At 34.4% G+C, this 23067-nt stretch overlaps 1 protein-coding gene across 2 annotated transcripts; it reads right to left on the bottom strand.

Annotated features, from left to right (window-relative positions):
* Positions 1-290: 290 nt before the first annotated feature.
* On the bottom strand, positions 291-20561 carry LOC126848026 (interaptin-like). Of its 2 annotated transcripts, XM_050588527.1 has the most exons (5): positions 20477-20561; positions 11031-11166; positions 9581-9720; positions 2857-8046; positions 291-1767 (listed from the first exon to the last, which is right to left on the bottom strand). In XM_050588527.1, exons 2-5 carry the CDS (start codon positions 11140-11142, stop codon positions 835-837), a joined length of 6375 nt encoding a protein of 2124 aa, XP_050444484.1. In that variant the 5' UTR covers positions 11143-11166; positions 20477-20561; the 3' UTR covers positions 291-834. The 2 variants fall into 2 exon arrangements, with proteins under 2 accessions (XP_050444484.1, XP_050444483.1); XM_050588526.1 differs by having other exon boundaries at positions 291-8046.
* Between the last annotated feature and the right edge of the window lie 2506 nt (positions 20562-23067).

The raw sequence follows: 23067 nt of genomic DNA, 5'->3' as shown, positions 1-23067 counted from the left end.
AAATAAATATTTACACAGTAAGATTGTCGCCACAAATGTTTTCTACTTACCTCCCCCCCCCACCCCTTAGATAGTACTTTATTCAAATAAAAAATCCGTAGGATGTCAGGTACATAGCTTGACTCTTGAGTAATTCACCCTGAATTTTCATTTTTAATTCGATAACAAGGAAAATTTGAATTTTTCATTTAAAAAACATTCTTTAAGCTAAAAATGATTTGAAAAATGATTTATTCATAACAATAACAACAATGTGTTATAATATTATAATATTTAGTTGTATACTAATAAATACTTAAATACTAGATGGGATAGGGTAAATAGTAATAAATAATTGTTGTTTAAAATGTTTATAATAATTAGATAGGTAGGAAAATTATTTTATTTCGTTCACGGTACCTAAGCATAGTTTTAAACATTTTTTATTAAAGAATACACATGCATATAATATGTATCTAGGTCTTAACAAAGAAAATTATCAAATTTAAATCGGGCCGCCTCGTCAATCCATTTAGAAGGATTAAAAACAAAAACTCTCACAATATGAACTCTTAGTTTTAACTAGAGACCTCTGTTTTCCTATTTAAATCCAAGTCTTCAGAAAATTGTAATTATTTACGAGACAATGAATGTCTGATATAGCGATGTCTTGGCCTTTTTCCCCTCTGGTGTTAATATTATATCATACAAAGTGTTAATTATTAATTCGAATGTTGAATTCAGTAAACTCCCTTAGAAATTTGATTTACTTTTTCTGGATGACTAACTTAATATATATTTTTTCTGATGAATGAATTTTACACTAAAAACTAAAAAATACAATATATAGAACCGTTATTGCTGCTTGGACAGTTGTCGTTCCATGTTTTCAAAGTATTCCCGAGCCATGGCGAAGTGTTCGTTTTGTTCAGCGTCAACGGATACGCTATCAAACCGTTTTGAACATTTTGCTACCCTTTTTTTGCGTTTTAACTTAATTTTGGAATCCAACAGTGTCAGAGCCTCTTGCAAAGACGACGCACATACTATGGCGTTCAGGTCGGATTCATTGACCGTGTAAATCCGGTCATCCACAACGGCCTCGTCGTGTTCTTTGATTGTGTCGTTACCTAGACATATTTTCTCGGTTTGCTCGAAATATTCTTCGTCCGACGATTTCACACGTTGTACAGACATTTCCACTTTTCGTATTCCATATGCCTTTTCCAGAGGTTGGTCAGAGCCGCCAGGCTGAAAGTCTTGGGATCCAAAACTAGTACTTATACTTAAATCTTTATCTAAAATGTCTGGATCGTAGTCCACGCTCGAGTTGCGTTTCGTTTGATCGGTTTGGTCCAGTGAGCTGTTGATGGATTCTAAAGATTCTTCCAAAAACTCTTGCAACGACAAACGTCTTCGTCCGTCAGTTGTTTCATCGGCATGCAATTTAGAAGGGGAATTTGTGTCAATACTTTCTTCTGAATTTTTTACCAGAGATCCGTCAACTAACTGAACAACTGATGTTTGATCGCTTGTTATATCAGATGATTTTGTTGATATTTCTACCACTGGACTATGTTCTGTCAGGTTTTCTGAAGTAGTTTGACTTTGCACTCGAGGTTTGATATCTATATCGGTCACATTGACGGTAACCACAGGATTCGATTGCTCTTCTGAGTAGTCTTGCAAAGATAAATGTTCATTATCATTTGTGGTATCTTCTGATGTTTTGAAATCTAAATTTTCTAAAATTCTATCGTCTACATGCGACTTAAATGTTACATTAAGGTCGCTTTTTTCTTTTTCGACGCAATCGTTTTCCTGATGGCTTGACTGGTTCGATGTTGAATCAGTGAAATTATCCAGATTTGATACATCTATGATTGCTTTATTAGTTTCATCCGCAATTTGGTCAGACATTAATTGGTTATCAAAAGATTGTAAAGTGTCTTCTAAGTATTCTTGCAATGATAAACGTCTCGCATTATTATTACGAATTTTTATACTCATATTTGACTTGGTAATTGGTACATTTTTTCGGGTCGACTCGACTAATGTTTCATTAAGTGAACATTTATTTAATATTTGGTTTGATATAGCTCGGACATTAGTTTTTGTTTCGTCCTTTATGTCATCAACATATATCGCGTTTTGATCAGACGAATAGGCATTCTTAATACCACTTGAAACTATTCCATCGTCTGAAGCAAAGTTATCACAAGTTTGATGTTCCTCAAAGTTAGGTATTCCACAAGCCTTCTCCAAAGGTTGGTCAGAGCCACCAGGCCGAAAGTCTTGGGATCCAAAACTAGTACTCTTATTTAAATCTTTATCTAAAATGTCTGGATCGTAGTCCACGCTCGAGTTGCGTTTCGTTTGATCGGTTTGGTCCATTGAGCTGTTGATGGATTCTAAAGATTCTTCCAAAAACTCTTGCAACGACAAACGTCTTCGTCCGTAGGTCGTTTCATCTGTATGCAATTTAGTATTATTTTCCCCATCGTCAAATTGTATTGCACCATCAGATAACCATTTTGAAGGGGAATTTGTGTCAATACTTTGTTGTGAATTTTGTACCTGAGATCCGTGATCTAATTGAATATGTGATGTTTGATCGCTTGTTATATCAGATGATTTTGTTGATATTTCTACCACTGGACTATGTTCTGTCAGGTTTTCTGAAGTAGTTTGACTTTGCACTCGAGGTTTGATATCTACATCAGTCACATTGACGGTAACCACAGGATTCGATTGCTCTTCTGAGTAGTCTAGCAAAGATAAACGTCCATTATCATTTGTGGTATCTTCTGATGTTTTAAAATCTAAATTTTCTATGATTCTATGGTCTTCATGCGACTTAAATGTATTTACATTAAGATCGCTTTTTTCTTTTTCGACGCAATCGTTTTCCTGCTGGTTTGACTGGTTCGATGTTGAATCAGTGAAATTATCCTGATTTGATAAATCTATGATTGTTTTATTAGTTTCGTCCGCAAATTGGTCGGACATTATTTGGTTATCAAGAGATTGTAAAGTTTCTTCTAAGTATTCTTGCAACGACAAACGTCTTCGTCCGACAGTTTTTTCATCGGTATGCAATTTAGTATTATTTTCAACATCGTCAAATTGCATTGTACCGTCAGATAACCGTTTTGAAGGTGGATTTGTGTCAATATTTCCTTCTGAATTTTGTACCTGAAATTCGTCATCTAATTGAATATGTGATTTTTGATCACTTGTTATGTCAGATAATTTTGTTAATGTTTCTACCACTGGGTTATGTTCTGTTAGGTTTTCTGAAGACGCTTGACTTTTATTATTAAGAGATTGTAAAGTGTCTTCTAAGTATTCTTGCAATGATAAACGTCTCGCATTGTGACTATGAACTTCTATATTAATATTTAAATCGGTATTTTGCACATTTTCTTGTAACGACTCAACTGATGTTTCGTTAAGCGAAAAACTTTTATTTAATATTGGGTTTGATAAAACTTGGATATTAGTTTTTGTTTCGTCCTTTATGTCATCAGCACATGTCTCGTTTTTATCAGAATAGGCATTTTTAATCTCGCCCGAAATTATGACTCCATCGCATGGATCAAAGTTTTCACAAGTTTGATTTTTTTCCAATTTAAGTAAAACTTGCGCCGCCTTAGAGTCTTGCACCGATGGTTCTTTTGGATTTTCAACGCAAAACACGTTCATAATAGGGTCGATTAGTTTGTTTAATTTTTTTCCAGCTGTCGTTTTTTCTTCAATTTTAGTGTTTTCGTTTTGAAGAGGTTCGATTTGTTTGTAGTTTTCTATAAATTCACACCCTGACACATCTTTCCCGTCATTGTTAGTTTGATCAATTTTTATTTCGTCCATAGAGACTTCACGGTATAAATATGCGTCGGAAATTGGCGTCTCTTCAGTTTCAAAACTTTCCGGGAGGTTTTTTTTTCTTTCCAAGTCATTTATTAGTTCGGAATTTATTTTCGCCTCAAACTCTGTCACATCTTGGGATATATCGTCGTATAATATATTTTCTACCTTTTCTATAATACTGTTTGCAGACATCTCAAGTGTTTCGTCGGTCACTAGTGTGTTATCTTTGTATTTTGTATTCGGTTCTTCGTCCCGCGTTAAAAATATTTCAGGAATATTTACATTGTCGATATTTTCACGAGTTACGAGCGATTCAATTTTCTCGCATATTATTTTTTTACTTTGTACGTTTTTTTCAATATCAGAAGATTTACGAACTTGTAGTTCGACAGAAATTTCTTGATCAATTTTTATTTCATCGTCTAACGTTACTCGGGTAGTATCATGGTTCAAAGACCTTTCTTTATTAGATTGTTTTGAGACATTCGTTTGAAATATTCTATCATCCGAGTTGTTTTCGTTTAGTTCATTAATTTTCCCATCCTTTGATTCGTGTTCTGTATTTCCCATTTCAAGGTCTGGTTCTGTGAAATTATCATCTAGTTCAGTTTCTATGTTTGCGCTATTAACATTTTCAATTGGAAACTGTTTATCTAATATATTTTCTACAAGACCCAAAGATGTGTTCTTACACTCCTGAATATTTTCCTCGCGTTTGTTATCAGTTGCATTAGGAAAAGAACATTCGGTGTGCTCGCCAAATATATCTAATTCACTGTTTTGTTGTCTAATCACGGGTTCTTCATTATTTGACTCTGAGTCTTTTGACACGTTTGTATCGCTTGGAGGTTCGGCATGAACTTCACTGTTATTAGCTGTCTCAGCCAGATTAGATATCTCTGAATAATCTTCTCCCAGTAGTTTTTCATTTTCATCTTTTGAATTATCTCGGCATACTTCTTCAACGTTATTTTCATTTATTTCAAATTGTTCATTTCCCTTTTCAACGATTTTCGAATCGCCGATGGATTTGGTAATTACTAAATCGTTAAAAATAGTTTCATTTGTCTGGTCGAAGTCAGATTGGTTGTTATCAATACGTTGAGAACTTTCTTCTAAATATTCTTGCAACGACAATCGTCTATTCCCATGATTCGGGTTTAAGTCGAATTTCGTTACGTTTTCTGAATTAGTAATTGTAGTCGTTGACGTTTCCTCGTCAACTATTCCTTCCTCAGTAGATACATTTTTGTCTTTGACACTACTATCGTTTGATAACGATTGATGTTGTTCTCTGTTTATAATGTACTTGGTATTTTCCAATTGTGTATCTTGTAATGTTGATTTTTTATCATCTGTCGACGGTTCACGAGTATAGTTTTCATCGTCGATACGTCCGTCATCGATTATTTTATATTTGACAGACAATTCGTTTGCCTCGAAAGATTCAGTCAGAGGTAAATTTTCAAGAAAGATACGCCCTTCGTCGTTGTTAGGTTTTATGTCGTGTGTCATCAATTTTTTGTCATCTATCGCAGAATCATTAATTTTATGGTCTACAGGGACGACAGTGTCTTTTGATGCATCATAATGTATTTGGCTTGCTATTTTTACTTCTATTTGATTTTCCGTTGTGCTTCCTGGAAGGTTGAAAGCTATTTCTTCTTTAATATCCGTTTCGATTTCACACGGCACCACAGTTTCTTGTTTCTTGTTATTTTCAGTGGTTTCAATTATTTGTTCACAATCTGCAATGCCATTAGAAATTAAACTTTTTTCTAAAGCATCTGTAATTATTTTCGAGTTTATATCCACTGTTTTGACATCTTCTACAGGATGTCGATCGTGAATAATTTCTGTTCGGTTTTCCATAATCGAATCCATTATACTTTTAAATTTTGATTGCATTTTAATATGCGCCCAGTTATTATTTTTAGCTTGTATTTCGTTTTTGATTATATGTAGAAAATGTTGAAAGTCTGTAATTTGCTTTGTACTCGATGTTTGTAATTCATTAACAGTGTCTTCAATCGTATCAAAAGGAATTTCACCGGAACATTGGGGCTTTAAACTATCAGCCATTTGCTCTAGTTGATGAAACTTGTCGTTTTTAATACTTGTAAATATCGTTAAAATAGTATTTATTATAGTATCCTTAAAACAGTGTATTGCAGGCTCTATCGCCTTTTCGATAAAACTCACTAAGTCATTGTTTAAGTCTGTATCGGTGGTTAAATTGTTATCTTTTATATAAACATTATCGTTTTTTTTTGGAATAGTCACTGGCGTTACATTTTCAAAATTATTAATTTTAGAATCCGAATTGGTTTCATGTCTAGTGTTATCTTTATTTTCAGTCGAGTTCGAAAGAGAATGATTCGCAATTTCCTTTGTATCAATATCTGATTTATTCTGATTGTTGATTAGTGTTCCGTTATTTGAATAAATAGTTTCCAAAGTCATAACCGGCATCACTCTGGTTTCGGTAATGCTTGGAATATTTGTTTTTTCAGCAGTAGAATCTTGTTGGACATTTTCACTTTCATTGCTTATAATAAAATCATCAGTCAAGTCTTCATGCGTGTTAGCGATATCGCTTGCTGAGATTTCAGCGGTAGATAAATTGCAAATTGCATTTACAGTTTGAATCTCATTTTCCGAACAATATTCTTTAGCCGATAAAGATTCCATTTGATTTATCGTAATGGGTTCTTGCTGCTTTTCACTACCGGAATCTGTTACGATATGTTTGGTGTCAGAGTCTGTTTCATCGATTGCACTATTATCGCTTGTAAAACCGATGTTTTCGACGTCGATGGAATTTGTATGGTTTGTGTTGTCGTTTTCATTTGGCGCCGGCGAACAGTCGCTATTGTGGTGTAAACACAGATTGTGAGCATCGCTCTGAATCTTGTTTTCTATATTAATATTGATTCTTATTGCTGGGGGAGTTTCAAAATTAGACGACTGGATGTGTTCTATGTCCACCGATTCGTCGTTGTACGTCACACGCACATCTCCGGCTACTATATTTTGCAGCATACTTAAAACTTTTTTACAACAATTTTCGCAAAGACATTTCAATATCTTCGACATTTGATCAGGCCAATCTGTTTCGTTCGCATTGTCCAACGCAATAACCGTTTTCCTGTCGTCGTCGTCGTCGGAATATGTCTCTTTGGTTCTACCACACAACGTGTCGTCGTTTCCTTCGGTTTGGTCAACCGTCAACTCTTGGCCATGTTCATCGTAGTATTCGATTATTTTCGTATCAGTAGTATCGACTCCGCCAGCTAGTACAACGCAATGCGACTTGTCGGAAATGTTTGTATTCTCTGTGATTTCTTTGTTGGGCCACATGTCTTTGTTAGTTTCAAAAGTACGTCTAACACTACAACTGCCGGTTTGTTGGTCGTCATTTACACCGTCGTGTTTCGGGGCACATGTATTCCTTCGGTTTGCATAAGTTTTCGATTCGAATTTCGTTACTATGGATCTGACGTCCGTCCGACCCTCGTACGTCTTGTCCTTTGCGGATAATCTGTTGTCGTCGGTGTCGTCACCGGTCGTCTTGTGTCGTGCCGTGTCGTGTCGAGTCGTGCCATGTCGTGTTATGTCGTGCTGTTCCGTTTCCGGCGTAGCGATGTTGGTTTCGGTCGTCTTACACCTCGCCGGTCTAGTGACGGTTTTGTACTTTTTGCCGCCGAACCGCAGCCTAGACCGACAATCGGTCGGGCTCTTGTCGGCCGACACGTAGTACGGAGACCGACATATCGGAAGATGGTCCTTCGACAGCGTTACCGTGTGTACGCCTTCGGACAAAGGCGTGTACGTCACTTTTATTCGGTCGTCGTCGTGCACGTAATCGACGGGGATCGATTTCGGTTGCATCGCGCTTGCTTTCGATCTCCGGCCTAAGACCGTGATCTTACCCGTTTCGCCTTTGCGACTTTTCAGTTCGACTACAATGCCGTCGAAGCTGTCATTGTACTTTGAGTATATGTAGAACTTAGATTGTCGACCGACCGTTGCCGCTATTAATCCAAGACCGCGGGCCACGAACGAATCATCGACCATGTACTCTTCGACTGTATCCAAATTTTGCTTTGGCCAACGAAAATCGGTCGAGTCCGACACCGGACTTATGTCTCCAATTAAAACGTCATCGTCCACTTTCGGCTCTTGCTCTGCAGATAACTGAAAAACAATTATGTATGTTAAAAAAACTAACGAGTGTCCACACTACAACCGGATGCATAAGTCTTTATGTTCAAGTAGAAGACCCTGGTACCACAGAACAAACAGAAAGGAAACTGTTCAATTTTTACATGGGCTCTTATGGGACGAGATAAAATCATGTCCGACATCTTGAATATGATCGAGAAATGGGCAGCGCTGATAGGTGTAGGAAAATTCTCATTTTTCGTTCATTCTGGCTATATTGTTCACTGCATAAACGAGGGAAATGCCGACAACATTGTTGTCGGCGTACGACATTTAATGAATGAACCAGTGTAGCCATAAGTCATAGAACAACTAAAAACAAGGAAATATCTGCGCTCTGGCATCACTGCCCATTTCTCAATATGTCTGACCATTTTTTTAATGGCTCTGTTTATTCTGTGCTGGTACTTTTCTTATCTCTAAGCCATTATCTCTATTTTTCTCTACTCTTTCTCTAATCTCTAATCCAATATCTCTATTTTTATCTCTAATCTAGTGTCTCTAATATCTTATCCCTAATACATTATCTCTATTGTTATCTCTAATCTCCCCCCTCCTTCCTCCGCCGCCGAGTGTGACATCCAGCGTTACGTTTTGGACAAATTTGTAGGACCTGACCCCCAGCGATAAATCATATACATGTTAAAATAAAGGCGACCAGAATAGCGAGGTCGAGGCGTAGTGGTGACGGAGTTTATTGGGGGGAGGGGGGAGATCATAGATCTACATAAATCATTATTATAACTAAAAGTGGTCACTTTTAAATAAACGCTTCGATGCGAATCTGTAGACGGTGTAATGTTACAAAAATCGATGATAAAATGGTTAATGCGAAAATGTCCATAAAAAATATTGTATACATTAAAAAATATACCCTTAAGCTAATAAACCTATAAATTGACTCGATCAAAATGTATTGAAACAACTTTTGTGTCAAATATTGCCTATATAAAACTCCTTAAAAACCGCCGTTTTCAAACCCCATGGCGGTATTTTCATTTTTGTTTTAATTTAATTTGAAATAACTAAAAAGTTAAAACTAATGAACTAATTAAATTAAATTAACTTTTTACAAAATAAGAGTCAGGCAAAATTGTTTCATAAACTAAATTTAAAAATATATGCCTCTTATGCAACTTATTTGGTAGCTTTAAATATATAATATATATATATATTTTAATATTTTTGTAATTTGCTGGCAAATTTTGGAGCTTAATTTGTTACAATATGATAAATAATTGTGAAAAAAAACGTTATCTTAAAAATAATATAAACATATTCGTTTATGATTGATATCAATAAATAATAAATATATATATCAATTTTATATTTAGGGTAATATTATGATGAAATTTAAAATATAGGGAGCAAAAAGGTCATTCCAAAATATGTATTGCCTGAGATATATCATTTTAGAGAAAATGGGATAAAAAAAGAGAACATATTATTTGTAACCAAATACCGTGAGAAATGAGACTACATTATTTATTGTTTTTTTTTCACTTACCAGAGGAATGTCAAAGTGTTTTTGAATCAGTTCTTGTACCCTAATAAAATTGTCCAACGCAATATTACCATCATTTGATATCGTGCCGGGTAATATAGTTGTATCCGCTGTGACAATAGAGCTGATATTTTCTCTGTTTGCTAAACAAAATAGGAAATAAATTATAAAATAACATTTGATATTTATATAATGCCATATTACTCGGATATAAATAGATTCTCATAATTAAAAAAAAATGTTTTTCCGTGAGGGCTGAGAAGTAGAAAATGTCTAGGTTGCTGTGAGTGAATGAATCAACAGTCAATCAGGTCATCAGAAAAACAGTTTCATTTAGTAGTTAATTGAAATGAATGGAAAACGGCGCAACAAATTATTACAGACAGACACCATCAACCCTATTCGTACCCACCATATATTGATTTTATCACTTTCAGTTATTTTTTCGTATATTTGTTTTTACTGATCGGACAATAATAAAGCTAGTAGTTCTCGTGTGTAGCGAGAAAAAAAAATAAGTTGTTCAATATTCGTACTGCTGCGTAATACCTAACAGCTTTTTTTTTTTTTTTATGGAAACACTGTTGTTCCCGCAGGCTTTTCAAACTTTTACAACTACCTTTTTGTTCGACGCTATGTGTACAGAAACACATTTAATGCTAAGAGAGCGAAACGAGGGCAGGTTGCACCCAAAGGGCTGACCTTCGCCTTTGTCGTATCCGTTAACAATGGTGGGTTATTGTAGTGTGTTCGAACTCGTAGAAAGCACAGTACTATAGTGCTACAATCATCATTTGTACAAACAAAATGTATACACCATATTCCATAATATATATGCTCAGAGCAAACATAAATATTGGATGTTCCTTATCAACAATAGCTAAAACGGCCCTTTAGAAGACATATATTCTGGCCAATATAAGGCGAGTATATTGTGTTAATCCTTTTGCATTAGAACACAAACGATTGTATATTGATTTTTACCCCTCGGCGTAGAGTATAGTGTAATCGAATTAAAATGTTTCTGGTAGTAATAAAATCAATATGCGTGACAGCCGAGCCTTAAACCTTTTTTACTTAAGGGCTTCGCTAAAGCTTAATTCAGCGAGAGGCGAATAAAATACATTACAGTATATTGCTCAAGCATTCATTGGCTAAGTATGTATACATTTTACTAATGTAATGTATGGAAAAGTAAAAAAAAATATTTTTTAATAGAAATAAAGTCCCAAAAAGTAACATTTTTATTGTGCAAATCATATCACAATATAATTAACTTGGTTTTATTGGAAATAGTACATTTTAATCTAAACCCAGTTTTTGAAATTTATTTCCTTTGATGAATAAATTAGTTTCAGTTAGCCAACTCGATCAAATATTAATATTAAAACTTTTGATCAATACCAGAGTTGGTAGGTGGTTTGTATTGTAAAAAAATAAATCTATAACTTACATTTCAAACGATTTTTGATCCAACAAAACAAACGATTCAGCAATTGACAAATAAATATAACCACGGCAACGAGACATGTTAGAATGTCTTGCAATTTTCTGTGCTCTTTCATAATATGTTACACATCAGTCAGACTCTGCAAAACAAACAATAAACAAAATTTATGATTATAATTCTCAATTGTGTACATGCGCTGTGTTTCCAGCCATGTGATTATGCCGAGCGAGCACTTTACAAACTCAAGTTGTATATTTTATTCATGTGTTGAATCTATATCGTTGTCATAAAAAAAAATGGCTCAAACACACTGGTAATGTAATGATTCTACTGGATTAAATTAGACGTTGTTTAATCTCCATAGAAAAGTTGGAAAATTGCAAAAATTCGCAGTTGCTATGTTATTTTATAATCTTAAAAGCTTACAAAGTTGTTTGCAAAACTAAAACTTTAACGTAAATCGATAAATACATTGTATATTCAGTTTCTGTAGTGTTTGAACCGATCAGGGCACATTAGTACCAATTTACCGTGTAGCAATAAATGGAATGTAGCAACGCTGGTGGATACCAATAGAAGCGAAAGCTTGCGTATAAACTTAAAAAAGAATGGTAGATTTTGCGCACGGACAAAAAATGAAAACGGTTGAAAATGTTTACAAATTGTTGTACTCAGACAAACCGTACGGGAGAGACTGCATTGGAATGATACTGAAATGATAATAAAAAAAAAGCAACGGTACTTTTTCTTATTGAAAAAGTAAAAAAAAAAAAACAATAAAGTGTATATTATGCTCCTCGGCGTAAATGTTTTAAAAGAGAAAAAAGTGACATTTCGGTTGAAGTAGTCCAGTTTTATAAATAGTTACAATAGTTGTAGTGGGAAGATATTTAAATTTAGGAAATGTGTTGGTAGCAAGATATAAAATGGTCAATGAGTGAGTAATGTACAAAGAAAATTAGGGGTTCTATGATAACCCTATTATGGTTCTTCTCAAGAAAAAAATCGTCAAACGATACTAGAAGACTGTGTTTAAGCTGATCAATCTCAGTAGCTTCTATGTCGAAAGCTAATAAAAGCTATAATCTTTATATAATAAATGATATTATAAATCCTGGGGTTAATCAATCTAATTTCACTCAAATCCTATTCTCTCTCCTTCAGAATACCTGCCCTCGAATATTATTAAACAGAATAAATATACCAACCAACAATACTGTGAATGACTTAGGAATAACAGATTGGCACATGTGTAACATGGGAAGCCCGTGTTAAAATGAAACGCCATTCACTCAGCTTCATATACCGACAGCTATTTCACCTCCTTTCTCATCAAAAACTCAATCTTTAAAATCATCCTGTAACAACTTTCACACAAACCAATCTGAACGTACGGTCTGAAAATTTGGGGCAGAGCAAAAAATCCAAGTATTCCAATCTAAAACCCTAAGAGTAATCGCTAAAGCCCCTCGCGTGTCTCCAACAAAACTATCCACTCTGACCTCAATATCACCAAGATAACCAACCAAGCCTACGATTGCTACCTACGATTCCTTTCCAAACTGCCCAAAAACCACATCCCCGCAAGCCCTCCCCGTCGGGCGAAATTGGAGCAGAGATCTCTTAAGTTAATCAACTAACTGTAACTGGGTAACAGTTGTCTTCTTTTAAGAGTTTCAAAATAAATTGTACATTTCAATCTTCACATAATATACTCATTGTTCAAATTGCAACAGATTGTATATATATATATATATATATATATATATATATATATATATATTTTAGAAGTGGTCTAACATTATATAAACCAGTGTTTTTAGTTTACGGAAAGTTGTACAATTCATTTGAGTTGGGCGCACCGCAAATGTTTGCCAGCTAAGCCGTTGCCGCCACCCTTTTTTGCAACCCTTTTCGCATTGAGCCCTTTTGTGCGTCAGACGCAACACGTGTGAGGTATAAATTAATTCGTTGATTTATTTATTTTCTCATTTCAACGTTCGCCACGCAACACTGTCTAATTCTGTAGGCGTTTCGATTTTACACCGTGTTTACACGTCAAAAGAAATCGTTCCATTCCTGCCACACACGTGTCAAGCAGATATTCGGCCATGTGTATTCGTGCATTTCTCTCACAAAATCCGTATCTGTGTAACAGGGTCAGCATTCCGGCACTGCAAAAATATGATTTCTGACTACCATGAGTCATGGATGCTTCTCATCCCTTAGAAAAACGTCCAGTTTTTAAAATCTACGGATGAAAGGTAAAACTATTCCCCCTCCCTCTGTCATTCATCACATACAATTCATACCTATATGAAAATTATTGTTCTAAGAAGTAAACTTAGTCTAATTTAAAAACAAGCCAGCACAGTCGGTGTAGTCACAGGTTTTCATGAATTATTATAACTTAATGCAATGAAATCACTTTGATGCGAATGTATACTCTATATGTGGTAGAAATTTATTTAAAACTGTTTATTCATTGTTACATAGTGACTTAGAAATGTACTATAGTTTTCCTTAACACAAAAAAAGTTTAACTACAGGTTTTTAAGAAACTCGTATAATATGTTAAAGTCCAACTAGATCTGCCTTCAGTCTAATTTTTACCACTCGAGTCATAGAACTACTAGTTAGGTTTAAGTAATTATAAAATGTGAAAATCGTTTAATCACACTCAAAAGTTTCGATGCTAAATAGTAAGAGACGGGCACAGTTTATTTTAGTCATAGTCTAAATTAGCACAGATCAAACCAAGCGATATACTGCTTGTATAAAAACAACTATGTCTTGTAATTGATTAAAGTACTTTATATGTACTTTAGCTATGATTTCATAAAACGTCTGGACAAATGTTTGAACGGTGTGATAAAACCGTTTACATAGAGCTGCGCACAAATGTTTGGTAACGTTGCAGATGCTTAAGCATCAGTACTTAAGCAAACAATGTGTGCGTGACGTTGGTTTTTCGTGCAACACTGTTATCTAAACTATACGTTGCACGATTCAAAATATTATATTCTGTTCGGTCAAGTGAAATCTTGTTCAAGTCCAAAACGTTTAGGATGGAAAAAAATGCATTCATAATGATTTTAATTTTGTTGGTTTTGACATTTGGTTTGGTTGGGTCGTGGCCGACGAAGAAAACGGGAAATCACCGCTCCACCGTCTACTTCCCCAGGACAGTCTTAGCAAATAAAAATTTGTCAAACCGACCCTTAGCAGGTCGTGAGCAGAAGAAAGAGATAAGAATGTCGAGTACATGCTTGCACAACGGGACAAAATATGTATGGGCCAATCCGACACAAGCTCAAGCCGACCTGGTCGACGGTGTTATTAAAGAACAACATTGGCGGATGGTGTGGTTTACATGTATGTTTGATAAAAATAATCATTGGATGCCCGTAAGGCGTTTACTCGATCCGCGGTCTGGACTTGGAACGGCGATTAAGTTGCAAATGATCCCCAAGATGATGGGATGCCATTACGGGGTAAGATTTTATTGGTATCTCTCGTCGGCCGTTCACGTTGTTGGTCAGTGCAATTATTTGTCTGGAAACGACCAAACCGAAGACTGTTGGAAGACGGTCGGACAAGGTCTCCAGGGAGGTTCGTTTACCATGTTTAAAGTGCTGAGCGCGTTTAGGCATATCCATTGTAATGTAACCGGAGACAATGCCAATGTCGATAGGTTCTACCGGACTACGATGAACATTGGAAGTTTTCTCGGGCAAGGGGACGTGGCGGAATTTTCCTAGTGTCTCACAGTCATTGAACGAAGCTATTGGTTCCTTGAAGACCCAGACTTAACTGTTTTAGTATTTTAAATTGATTATTTATTTATTTTTAATTTGAGATATTTTTATTAAGCATAAATTGATGAGAATTTTGACTGGTCGATAAGCAATTTTGGATAATTATTTTTAAAGTTATTTAAGTTTAATGTTTAGGATCAACAATTAAGAAAAACATCAAAAATTGTTTAATAATTTTTAACTTAAAATTACAACGATCAATAACTTTTTTAAAAACAGTAGAGTTAGGTCCAAATTTGTGTGAAATATTTTTCAGAAATAGTTTTATCAATATACGTTGATCCTTTCCTCTAGATTGAATGAAAGCTTTTTCTCCATTTCTCTTTTTCGAGGTAAGTTTTAGGACTTAAGAGCTGCAAATTAGATTGAAAGCAGATATAAAATGTAGCCCTCTAACACGTTCAATCTTTTATTTTATTAAGAAAACCCCGTTGTAAATGTCTAGGTAGCTATATTTAAGTGAATTTAGGCTGATTATTAGTAGGGTTGATAAATGAGTATTAGGGAGGATACGATTTGGGTTAATCCTGATAATCGAAGTATAATGTTAGGGAAATTATGTGTTTTACAATGCTTTTGTGGATTTTTTTTTATTCCTACCGTCTATAGATTCACATAGAAGCGTTTGTTTGAAAGAGATGTCATCACTTCCAGTTACAATAATTTCTGTAGACCTGTGTGATCTCTCTCGTCTCAATATTCTCCGTTCCCACTATACCCTGAACCCGATTTATCGGCTTTTTTTAGTACCTTTTTAGGGGCACTCATTTTCGCGGGACTCTAGTAAACCTCGTGTCTATTTCCTATTCGGCGTTGGCTTCACGTCGTACAGGAAATCGATGGTACTCTATATAATAATACATCTGTATACCTGTACATCAACAGCAGCTGCCGACGGTTAAATTGTTCATTGGCTCGGCGCAAAGAAGATCAAATACGACGATTGGACGCGAGGCAAAATCAACTCTACTGTCTGTCTATACTGTACGAAGGTACGTGATCTGCCAGCAAAGTGTTTGTTCCAATTAACGTGTACCGTCCGGGTTAGAGACGTGGTGTACTTTTATTTCATCCGTGCCGGTGGCGGCGAGTGAAAGAAAGGAAAAAAAAATACCTTCGTTTTGCATTTCAATTTACCTACCGTTTCCCTTTCCGCCCCGGAAGTACTGTTGTGAATGTTAACTCGCGCTGATTGTGAAATACACACACATAGAGAGAGAGAGAGAGAGAGAGAGAGATAAATGAAAATTAGTATCGCTTCGAATAAACCGGGGAAAAAAAATTCACTACGAAATGCCTAATACAATTATTGATGCCTTCGCAGACGTCCCGGGCTCTCGGACAACTTAGTTACAGTATAATATTTACCCGCGTTATCGACCCGTCTCTTTGATAGAAAAAGAATAAACGAAATTGAGTTAAGTGCAATTAAACTAGAAACCAAAATGTAATCTATAATCCGTACGTGAAATGCAAGTTTATTAGACAGAAAATTAAAAAAAATCAATCTCCTTCATCCTTATTAAATTTCTATGTGTGGGCAACAAAAAATGTGTATTTTTGCTTATGTGATTTTTTATGTAAGATTGTTAGCTGTTTTGGGACGACCAAACAAAGACATATTTCGGGTTTAGTTTGTGACCGAAAACAGTTTAAACTTTTTGATAAAACTTAGATTAAAAATGTAATAATTTAGTAGATACTAGCCTCCGAGTTCGCATGCTGTATTAAATGAAAAAGGGAGAAAAATGAAAGAGATCATATCCACGGCAACGTCGCTGGTGTAATTTAAAAGTAAATGCGCTTAAATGAAAACGGAATAACAAATCACGGCATTAACTGAAAGTGTACAAAGTGTGCAAGCTTTGTTATAAGGAGCTTATTTAGCTCCTCTTTCAACGACAATCTCGTGTTAGTCGTTCGTCAGCTGTGTGTCTAAGTGCAATATCGTGTACTACTATTCTGGCAGGTATTTTATAAAGACGGTATTATAAAGGATTTTTCTCCTACATATACATATGTAGGTACAAATATTATTATCTAAACGTTACCCGAACAATATGACACTGCTCTATTATAAAGTAAGTTCTGCCTTTGGCGGGAGAATACAATTTCATTCTGTTGATATTTACCACAACTCTTTTGACATCAACACCACCATAAAGGAATATTAGAGTGTTTTAGTACTATAATATATATATATATGTTTAAATTGCTGATAATACATCCGGTTATTGCTCTTATTGCTTTTTAATAATCTTTAGCATCCACTAATAATCACAAATCGGATCAGATACAGCCGAACCCAACACACGTTTGTTTGGAAATGAACATTACAACATTATTATTATCTCTAAACAAAAAAATCGCTAAAAAGAATTTTATACAGTTTTCTACAAGTTATTTTTTAGGTATTAAAATTAATTAAAATTCTTTGTGGCTTTTATTTGTTGGCTAATAATTGTATGTGTGCAATCTAGATATTTCCCCAGTGTCTTACTTCTCAATTTAATTAAACAATATTGTCTACACATTGTCCGTGTATGTTGCCAATTCAATTTTATTTTTTGGGAGTCAATTTAATGCTCAATAGGTGCATTTATCTAAAATTGGGAGTAAGTTTGGTGAAATGACTTTTAAAAGGTAGTCTTTGACCTAGTGTAAAAGATTGAAACCAACCGACTTATTTATTTGGGACAGCTATAAGAGTACAAAATTTACTATAAACTTACAACAACTGGGAAGGAGGGGCCGAATCTAGTGTCTTGAGAACGTTCTATTAGGAGATAGGAGATATATGTTTAACAGGAGGGATTACACCATGGGGATTAGCTTGTTGAGGCAAAAAAAAAAAAAATAATAATGATTTGTATACGTGTTGGGTCGTTGGGAAAAAAAAAATCAACCACGCTCCTTATGTGATGTTTTACATTCCTCTTGGACGCGTTTATGTTATACAGGGTGATCCATCCCTGTATAACTATACATCCCAGTAAGATACTCTTTTTTCGGAAAATATTTTTGAAAATCATTTTTTTTTTCTACACTTGTTTACTACATATTTCACTATACTTAGAAAATGTTTACCTTTATAACATATGGTTTTTTTCTTCAAATGGGAACATATGTTTTTAATTCTTTAAAATATAAAATGAGAATAATTTTGAAAAATTATGGCGATTGAACTTTGAATTTTCATCAGTTTGTTTGCTATGATTTTGTGCGGATTTTAATTTAACATAAATATTCGTTTGGTTTTCACAACAGTTTCCTATTGAATGATAACAACTAAACATATACTTTTTTACGCCCAACCGATGAAATCGGACATTTTTTAAGTATTGAAAACTGCAATACAAGTATGGAAAACATATATTTTTTTTTTAATATTTATATTTTCCGAGAAAACGAGTGTCTTACATCGGATGGAACATCCTGTATTATTACAGCTGTTGTTGGACCATCCGAATGGTAACTTCCGGAGACGTCCCGAGGGTCTATTTTCGAAACAACCGTGAAATATTACCATAAACGCAGTTCCTATCGCTTTGGCCGGGGTTTATTGGTATGCCGGCCGTGTAGGCATCATATTATTATTATATACGTGCCCGACGAAGGTATGTTTTGCATTTCTAAAAAAAAGGGTACAAGGAATCCAACATACTGCGCCATTTTTTAGCTGCGTAGCTGAGAAAGTATTGTTTTTTAAAATATAGTGCCAATAATCGAAATATTCATGTCTTGTAAAATCCAGAGTTTGTGTAAATTTCCCTTATGTTTAACAAAACATGATATTCTTATAGATTTTCAATTTGTTGTGCACTTTAAAAAAAAATATATCAAAATATGAGTTGAAAATGTTATTACATTAGAGGTACAAATTCCAAAATATGTATTATGAAATATTTTTCTTCTGCTGAATTTTGAACTGACCTCATAATTAATATACAAGAGCTGACAAAGCTGGCAAGAAATAATATATATTTAAAACAATTTGTTTTCAAAAAAGTGGTAGTTTTTTAAACTTAAAAAATAACCGCACGTGGTATAACTAACCGGTGTATTGATATCGGTTGTTAGCTGATGTCATTTTTGATTCGGTTCCCAACCACTTGGCTGTTGTCTAACCTAGCCTAACCTAACCTATTATTGTATGATTTCTGTATTTGTTCTACCTTAATTTTTACCAAAAACGGTGGTTTACATATATTTTGTATTGGTTTTTATATCGCTGACCCAAATAGACGAGTACAACGTTTCTCAATTAAAACATAGTAGTACATCTTACCGAAATCGTATAACTATTACCTAATACCGTGCAATCAATACTCGGTCACGTATCTGATATTATATACGGGGTGATGCATCCGATGTAAAACACTGAGGAAATTAGTGTCATACATTAGATGGACCATACTGTATTATATTTTTCCTACTGTCTTCGAGAAACGCTCGAGCGACGATAATAATATTATATAATGATCGATCTGCGTGTAGGCATTTAAAAACAAAACAAAAATTAAAGACGAAGTATTAATAAAAACAAAAATTGGCGCAAACGTGTATGTAGGGGAAAGCTATTAATAAATTAGCATGCAATGTCAACAACAGAAACGAGATGAAAAATTGTTTTCGCTTCCATTGCCAGTCCGACGCGATACTTTGTCATAATTATTACTCCAGGAAGTATAGTAAGTATGGTACAACATTGTAGTTACGACGCCAAGAGAGTCATAAACCGTACTTGAACAACAGCTGGTGTAATGCTGTATAAAAAAAAAAATATTTTATAAACCCTGTAGCCTAAGTGGTACACGCATAAAAAGTATACGCACCGTTTAAGTCGTTGTAAGTATAATTATCATTTAGATTTACGGTTATGCATACTTAAAAAAAAATTCCTTGTTTACAATAGTCAGTAGGGTAGTCCTTGTTTTATTTTCTTTGTACACGACCCTCTCGGTTTATTTAATATTTTTAAGTAAGTATTTCAAATTTCAACATTAAGAGTACACGCCACAAAACCTTCAAAATGCCTATTAGCTGTGTTATAGCTCCATTCTAGATCCACCTATAGTCAAGTTCTCGCACCTTAAACCTTAAAACTACACCTAAGAAAGCTAAATAAAAAACCTCTTCTACAGGAATGGGTTTATCACAGTTTTTATTTTTTTTTGTTCCGAGTACTAAGATAGGCATTTTCAAGTGTCGCTGTTCATTTGTAATTGGCTTACTTACTTTTACAGAACTGTTGATCTTTAACTTAATCTACAATATCATCTTTTGTCTCCATTCTTTGACCGTGGCAAGCCAAATGGTCTGCCTTTTCATTTTATTTTCACATGGAAGAAATCTCCTCCTTATCCTTTCTAAGAACTGGCCACTATCTTCTTCCTGCACACACCTCTTGTCCTTTGCAAGTCCCTGACAATCAATGATTTTTCTCATTTGATTTTCTCCTGTCCTCTTTTTTTTCCTAGTTATTTAGGTGTAAAATTCAGACCTAATGTAGATCTCGAATGCGCCTATAATATGTACGATTTTCTCAACAAATCTGAAGTCAAACTTTAAAAAATAAAAATAAGGACCATCCTATCGGGTGTGTGTATTGAATGTTCATGGAAAACTTACCGCAAAGACGTGTTGGCATGCCGGTCCCGTCCTTAACGGCCTGACGCCGGTCGACTAATTGTATTGCGTTGGATGGCTAGTATGGCTATGATGTATTAAGGGCAGGTGAACGAGAAACCCTTTTAAAACACTAACACACATGACATCTACCTCCACCCTTTGGGGGAGACGGCCGAGGGAAGTGGCTGAACATATACAGTATTGCCAAGTACATAATTTATCACCACCGATCCACACCCGGCATCAAGTAAATAACAGATTGTAATTGATATGGTATATATACAGGGCGATCATTTTATCGTGAACCACTCAATATCGCATAGGGTATAATAAGAAATTAAATCATACAACGTGATCTCGATTTTTCACAATTTTTTATGTTCCTAACGCCCTCCCAAACTAATTATTGTTTTATTAACTTTATAATAACTTCAAAAATAGTTGTTCAAAACTGGTCATCGACAATTTAAAAAGGTATGTATGCGTTATAATTTAAGTTTGAAAAGTTGCTATCAAAAAAACCAATTTGGGGAAAACAAAAAAAAATGTCTGAACATTTGATACCACATTAAAAACACTATTAAAAAAAAACAATTTAATTTCTTATTAAACCCTATGAGATATTGAGTGGTTTACGATAAAATGATCACTCTATACGCTGGACTGTCTGAATTTCATGGAATAGTATTTTTTTTTTTCAAAATTAAAATAATAATGTTAGCTTAAAAAGTTTCTAATACAATTTGTATTTTATTTCAAAATAAAAACCAGTATGTAGTTCAAGCAAAATGCAGTACAGTTAGGTTTAACTATAATTACAAGTTTTACTCAGCTTAAAACATTTGATATTATTTTGTGAATTTTCTTAACTATGTCTGTAACCCATACGAAATAATCATATTATAATTTATGGTTTATGATTACTATTTATTATTCCGTACAGACCAATAAACTACTGGTCGCTACCGATTTTTGGCACCGTGTGTCTGCCCTTGTTGCAAGATGGTTCATTAAGGATAACTCGCTAATTTTCTTTTAAAACAATTGCAGTTTTCCTTTTGTAAATACTTTGTTTATGTTCAAAATATTAGACAATGTTCAAATTTTTATCTTTTAAACCTTAAACGGCAATAAATAAATTTAATTTACTATTTTTAAATTAAAAAATAATTTGCTGAAAATGTTATAATATATTTTCATAAGGGTTTCTATGTGTCCTTGAAATCAACTTGTTCGAGGAAGATTTGACTTTTGTAAATATCTTTTTGGGGAATTTTAAATGCTGTTAAAATAGAGTTCAATAGACCAAGGCTTTCAAAATATGAAAACAGAAAATAGATAAGCATGGATATTTTTTTTTTTTAATTTCTAGATGGAGTAAATTCTTAACCACAACAATAATACTCCATAGCTAATATAACAACAAGTGTTGCTCGAGTTTGTTCGAGATTCTATATTATGTAACTTAAGGGTTTTAACTGTATTTATACCTTCCCGTATAAGCCCTGATCGTGAAAATTGTGTCGTTCATCGTAAAAGTGAATTATTTCCTTGAAATATAATTTTGAAACAACGAGATATTTGTAAACTAATGTGTAGGAAGAAAAATACAAGTATTTATTCGGTGTTTTATATTTTTGCACTTATTGGAGTTTCTTCTCATTTACAATGAAAAAAATATGACTAAACGTGTGACTCCGTTATGGGAAAATATGTAAATTTTAAAAATGTTGGAGTTACACCGCTTTTACAACGAACGCCCGTGTAAATATTTTATTATTTCGCTGGATAGCAATATGTTCAAATTTAATGACAGTTTTTTTTTACTTGGCGGCGGTGAATAAAAAAACAAGCTGAACGTTTTCAACTGCGCATTTATTGTTGTCGTTATAAAGTATTGTGTCATGTTAATGGTTTTGTCGTCAACCGACGGAACATAATTTGACAACGGTAAACGTACACTGTTCGTTCCTTTGTGAAATATTTAACGAAAAAGCCCTTCTCTCTCTCTCTCTCTCTCTCTCTCTCGTTGCTACGTGACTTCCAGTGGGTTCGGTTACTAAAAAAAAGTTTCACCGTTTCCCATTGTCGTGACATCATCGTTTCTTCGTTTAAAACGTTTTCGCCAAAGTACTTGGGAATAATATTATAATTTCGCCCCTAGCCCGTTCGCCGTGCAAATGCGGATAATATCTGCGCAGCGATGTACCGACTCCTTAACGGAACAATATCATTATTGTGTTCGGTAAACAGCCCCATTGGAAAATATTAATAACAACAATAATATTACACACACAGCGGAATGGCTTCGCGCATTATCCAATTTGCAAGAGTTGCACTGCGAGGCCAAATCAATAGCACCGCCGCCGGTCGTTACGTACGGTCATTGCATTTCGAACGTTATTATAATATTAGGTACATTATAATATTATATGCAGTTCGTTTGCAAAACACATCAATGTCTTACGATATTTTATAAATCTTAGAACCTAACCTGACTTATAATTTTTAATTTTGTTAAACTAGAAATGTAACGGCATGATACATCGAGTAAACGAGTAACCTAATAGAATGACGAATAAACAAAAACA

The sequence above is a fragment of the Adelges cooleyi genome, unplaced genomic scaffold, assembly GCF_023614345.1.
Source record: "Adelges cooleyi isolate 19-005CV unplaced genomic scaffold, UGA_ACOO_1.1 ACOO_flye_CR_arks_rails_tigmint_CR_PRNA_15, whole genome shotgun sequence".
Classification (NCBI taxonomy): Eukaryota; Metazoa; Arthropoda; class Insecta; order Hemiptera; family Adelgidae; genus Adelges; species Adelges cooleyi.
Note: the sequence above shows the minus strand (reverse complement) of the source record. Positions and strands in the feature narration are given on the sequence as shown.

Coding starts and splice junctions, on each gene's coding strand:
- LOC126848026 (XM_050588526.1), bottom strand. CDS start 11,142: ATGAAAGAGCACAGAAAATTGCAAGACATTCTAACATGTCTCGTTGCC. Junction 9,721..11,030: donor GATCAAAAATCGTTTGAAAT/GTAAGTTATAGA, acceptor TATTTTGTTTAG/CAAACAGAGAAAATATCAGC. Junction 8,047..9,580: donor AACACTTTGACATTCCTCTG/GTAAGTGAAAAA, acceptor ATTGTTTTTCAG/TTATCTGCAGAGCAAGAGCC.